The 4858-nt window shown below is 29.7% G+C and overlaps 1 protein-coding gene across 1 annotated transcript; it reads right to left on the bottom strand.

Moving 5' to 3' along the window:
* Positions 1-492: 492 nt before the first annotated feature.
* On the bottom strand, positions 493-3149 carry LOC102603352 (WAT1-related protein At2g39510-like). Its single transcript, XM_006343692.2, has 7 exons — positions 2956-3149; positions 2430-2492; positions 2213-2329; positions 1644-1878; positions 1380-1541; positions 845-996; positions 493-692 (listed from the first exon to the last, which is right to left on the bottom strand). Exons 1-7 carry the CDS (start codon positions 3147-3149, stop codon positions 515-517), a joined length of 1101 nt encoding a protein of 366 aa, XP_006343754.1. The 3' UTR covers positions 493-514.
* Positions 3150-4858: the final 1709 nt, after the last annotated feature.

Genomic DNA, 4858 nt, shown 5'->3' with positions numbered 1-4858 from the left:
TAATTATAAAAATTTGTATTGTTGACATGTGTCATTCTTATTCTAATTATTGATATGTGTCTATATTTCTATATTTATTTATTTAATTATTAATTATTTAAAATTATTTAAATTTCTGAAAATTTTGTTGTGTTGACATGTGTCATTTTTTCTTCTCCTTTTATATATAGATAGATTTATTTCAAGAGAAAATGTTTTTCTATAAGATTTGACCAGCCGATCATGAGAAAATTAGAAAACGATGTTTCAAAAATATTTTCTCTCTTTTTCTATTTGTCACACCCTTTATCTTTTTCTATCTTCTTTTTTTTAGTGGTTACTTAGTTTAGCACCTTACATGTATTTATTTAAATATTGGAGGTCCATTTCATGAGCAGAATAAATAGACAGATGCTACACACACTTACTTTTTCAATTTCTCTAATAAAGAAATGCAAAAGTAACATCCAGAAGCCAATAACTAGGAGTTATTATTTCTACATATCCTTCTAACTTTAATCCTAGCCATTTCTTCTTAAACAGCTTCATCTCCAACTTTTGCCTGATTTGAAGACTTTGATATTTCTTTTTGATCAACAAATTCAGATTGAACAGCCTCTTCACTACTGAATGATGTTGATGATTGTTGGTCCTTGCTCTTGCCCCATATTACTAAATATAGTCCAATTACAATGATTGCCCCTCCCAAAACTCTACATTAAACAGGCACAAGATTAGACATCCTATTTTGCACTCAACCACGTATTATAAGAGTTAGTTTGACTCGACACGAAATTTAATAAGAATATGTGCATTCTGGAAAAGTAAGTCGTATAAACTAGGATAAAGAGAGTATGTAATATACCTTCCCAAGTTTAGCTCTTCGGATAAAATGAATGAACCCAAAATTGCGACGATAACCATATTTAGAGGATTAAATGCAGTAACAAAAACGGGTCCTTTTTCCTTCATTATCAATCCAGAGACATAATAGCCAACTCCAGAAGTGACCATTCCCTGCATCCATAAAAAATAAATTATCCTCTCCGACTAAATATCAATATGGACACATACTAGACAGGGGTGGAGCTAACTGGGAGTTCGGGGTTCGAACGAACTCACTAGCTATTTTGTAGATCGTGTAGTTGTATTAGAAAATTAAATTAATATATATGCATATTAATTGATGAACCCCTAATAAAATTGATGATTGATCGCTCAGTGGTAAGGAAAGGGCCATGAAAATGATTTTCATGCTAGAGTTGTGGGTTCAAAATCCCCTTTTTGAAGAAAGCATGTTTTGTACTAATATTTTTTTTTCTGTCCTAAAATTTCAAAATTCTCAAACTCTTAATCCTAACCCTGTCTCTGATACTAATTAAGAGAATGTTTAAGCTTACACTATAAACGTAAGATAAGAATGAAGTGTCCCATTGGATGGCCCAGATTGAAGTATTGCCCCTTTCAACCACAAGGGTCAGAAGAGTGCCTTGCAGAGCTCCGGCGGAGCATATTAGACAAGTGAGTGATAATGTTGCAGGGTATGTCTTCAATGTAATTGCCTGTTTGTTTGACATATAAAAATAAGAAAAAGAACTAATCATCTTTTTGTATATATATACTAAGTAAAAGAAACGAATTAATATTATAATATTGGATAGTACCTGAAGGTTGTAAAAGCAGGCCCAACAGATACAACCTGCTGCTATGAAAAGAGCACCCTTAATGGGTTGTAAATCAGTAGGAGAAGATGGAATAATATTGAGGTGATGTCTGGTCCAGGGCAATCCAATTGTAGGTCCACCAATCAGTGTCATAATCATCGCACCACCAAATGTCACTGTTGTTCCTATTATTTTTGCCTGACTTGATAATCTCTTAATATTCACCCTCTCAAGCCTACACGTTTCAATTCAAAGTCTCAGTTTATATGATTTAATTTTTTTTTGTTAATCATATATTTTTATATTTAGTAATAATTTAATTTTAAAATATCAATTTTACTCTTAGTGAAATGATTTATAATCACAAATATTTATGATTTATATATTTTAGATTACAAATTTCAAAAGTCTTTATTTTTTTCTTTTAACTTCGTGTCAGATCAAAATATAACTCAGATAAATTGAAACAACGGACAAACTAAAAAAGAATTGAATTAAGACAAACATGTTAGAAACAAATTAAGTGCATACCTATGAATAAGTTGGAAAAAAGATGGTTAATTAAATACCTTAATATCCAAGCCAACAAAAAGGTGAGGGCTGGAAGCAAATTACACATTGCTGCTGCAGAAGTTGCAGTAGTGTATCTCAATCCTGTGTAATACAAGTTCTGGTCGATGACAGGCCTGCATGCAAAAAAGTCAGTTTTTGTTTTCAGTGAAATATTGGACAATTTGCTAAGTTGAAAGGAAAATAAAAAAGTAAAGTATTGTCAGAGATGTTTACTCCACTAAGCCCAGCAACATAATCTTCAAGAAAATGGATATAGTCATTTTTGGCCTTATTTTCCTGTGCAATAAAATAACCACAGAAAAACATTAATTAGCCTTTAACACAATCAATAATAGTAACTTCATTTAAGTAAAAAGAAGCTATAATGCATGAGTATGCTTCAATTTGTTTGTGTGATTTTGTTTTGGAACGAAATTATAAAAAGTAAAGAATACTTTTAAAATTTATAGTCTTAAATAAATTAAAGGTTATATCAAAATGTTACTCCGTTCATTTAAAAAAGAATAACATATTTTTCTTTTTGTTGTGTTTTAAAAAGAATGACTCTTTCCTTTTTTAGCAATACTTTAAATCCAACTTTTCAGATGATATGTTTAAAACTATAAATTCAAAGAGTATTTTCGTACATTTGATATAACTTTAATTTAAAATCACAAGATTCAAAAAAAATTCTTTGCTTTCTTAAACGTCATGCCAAATCATCAAAACATACAGATTAAAAAGTGAGTTGAGAATTGACCTTTCAAAGAGCAAGGCAAAAGGAGCAAAGACAATAGTGGCAAAGACATTTCTGTAGACGGCAAAGGTGAAATGGCTCATGCCATGATTTAGAGCAGACTTAGCAATAATGGCTGATCCTGCATATCCAAATTGCAACAATGTCACTGCCAAATATGGTTTACCTTCCTTCACAAACTTCAGTAACCATGACATGATGCTTCTAATTTTCTTTTTGTATATAAGTATATATACTCCACTCAATAGCTTTCTATCTTTTGTTTCTTTAATTCCCTATTTTGTGGTGCTTGCTATATATAGGCGCCAAACAATGCTATCTAAGCACGTCTCCACACCTAAACTCTATATCATCTCCATTATTGAGTGTCTTATAATGGAATCATACAATCAAACACTTCTCTTCTACCACATAATCACTAACTCTTTTTTAAAATGTTTCTCAACATGATATATTAAACTCATAATTCTTTTTCTCCAATTATTTAATTATCTTAATTTACAGGTACAGAAAAGGTATCCAAACATTTCTAACAATTATATATGCCTACACTAAATATATTTAAGAATAAAGTACAGAAATTTCATACATTTGGGGCTAATTACATCATATGCTGGACGTTTCTTCAATTACAAAAATTTTGGATTTTTCATTGTTCTCGAATACATTTTTTGGTTGTCCGATACATTGCAAATTATATATTATTTAATGGTAGGGATGTATCAGAGAGGGGATATGAATGTATTCAAGAGGGGATGTATCCGAGAGGGGAGGAATGTATTCGAGAGGGAATAGGGATGTATCCGGAAAAAAAAATTGTAATTTTTTTAAATGATATGAAATTTTAGAGATTATGATATATATTAAGTTGTGTATTTATGTAATTTTTTCAATATTTATTTTAAAGGCACCTTATAGTTAGGGTGTCTTCTTCAATTAGTCCCTAAATTATCACTAGTCTAATAAATTACCCATGAACTTGTCTATTTTGTAACCTTTACCCCCTAGACACTTATATATATGAGAAAAAGAGTGACTACACTCTCTTTTAAGCATGTCAAGATGAATAAAATTGAAAAATAAGTTCCCAATGATGGTGTATTTCCATTTTTTCTTGTTTAGATACGATAACTATTTACCTAAACGTTTTCTTTTTCTTTTGAAGGTCAATTCTATAAGAGAAAAAAAATTGTTAGAGCTCTTTCATTTTCTGTGAAATAAAAAGTTTTAGCAGAATAATGAAGTTCAAATTGTAAAATTTTTATTATATATTATGTAGATGTAATGACTTTATTTTTCAACGGTGCATTTTTTTTTCTTTTCGTGCAAAATCTGTAAAAAGAAATGTCTATAATTTCATTATTTATGGAAAATTTGTTTTTTTTCTTTAACTAAAAAGTTGATTTCTGGTAAAGTTCTTATGTATTTTTTTATTTTTTTCTAATTTGACCGGAAAATAAAATCTAAGAAAGAGAAGTTTTTTCCTTCTTTTAATCCAAATAAATTTTTGTAACTAAAATAAATAAATATTTTTTTAAAATATATTGTGGACAAAAAATTCACTTGGCAAACAAGTGTATTTCACTCTCTTAGGATAAGAAGGTACGCTCGAATGTGGGTGGAAAAACATGTCAAATTTAAGGGGTTTTAGGTATTCTGCCATTAATCGAATTATGTCTATTTTTAGGTTCACTATTTCCTAAATGAAACAATAATAACCAATTTAAATTATTAAAAGAATTAAGTGGGCACCTTTTTTTCTTAGATAAGTAAGATCAATACCTGGAACCAGTTAAACATAAAATATGATATAATACATCGATGCTGACAAGGGAGATAGAATGCACTAACACAAACATTTTTTCTTAGTGGACATTCAGCTTGGACATTGAATTCATTCAATAAG

The sequence above is a fragment of the Solanum tuberosum genome, unplaced genomic scaffold, assembly GCF_000226075.1.
Source record: "Solanum tuberosum cultivar DM 1-3 516 R44 unplaced genomic scaffold, SolTub_3.0 scf00050, whole genome shotgun sequence".
In the NCBI taxonomy this organism is placed as follows: Eukaryota; Viridiplantae; Streptophyta; class Magnoliopsida; order Solanales; family Solanaceae; genus Solanum; species Solanum tuberosum.
Note: the sequence above shows the minus strand (reverse complement) of the source record. Positions and strands in the feature narration are given on the sequence as shown.

Coding starts and splice junctions, on each gene's coding strand:
- LOC102603352 (XM_006343692.2), bottom strand. CDS start 3,149: ATGTCATGGTTACTGAAGTTTGTGAAGGAAGGTAAACCATATTTGGCA. Junction 1,879..2,212: donor TTGTTGGCTTGGATATTAAG/GTATTTAATTAA, acceptor TGAAACGTGTAG/GCTTGAGAGGGTGAATATTA. Junction 1,542..1,643: donor CCTGCTTTTACAACCTTCAG/GTACTATCCAAT, acceptor TCAAACAAACAG/GCAATTACATTGAAGACATA.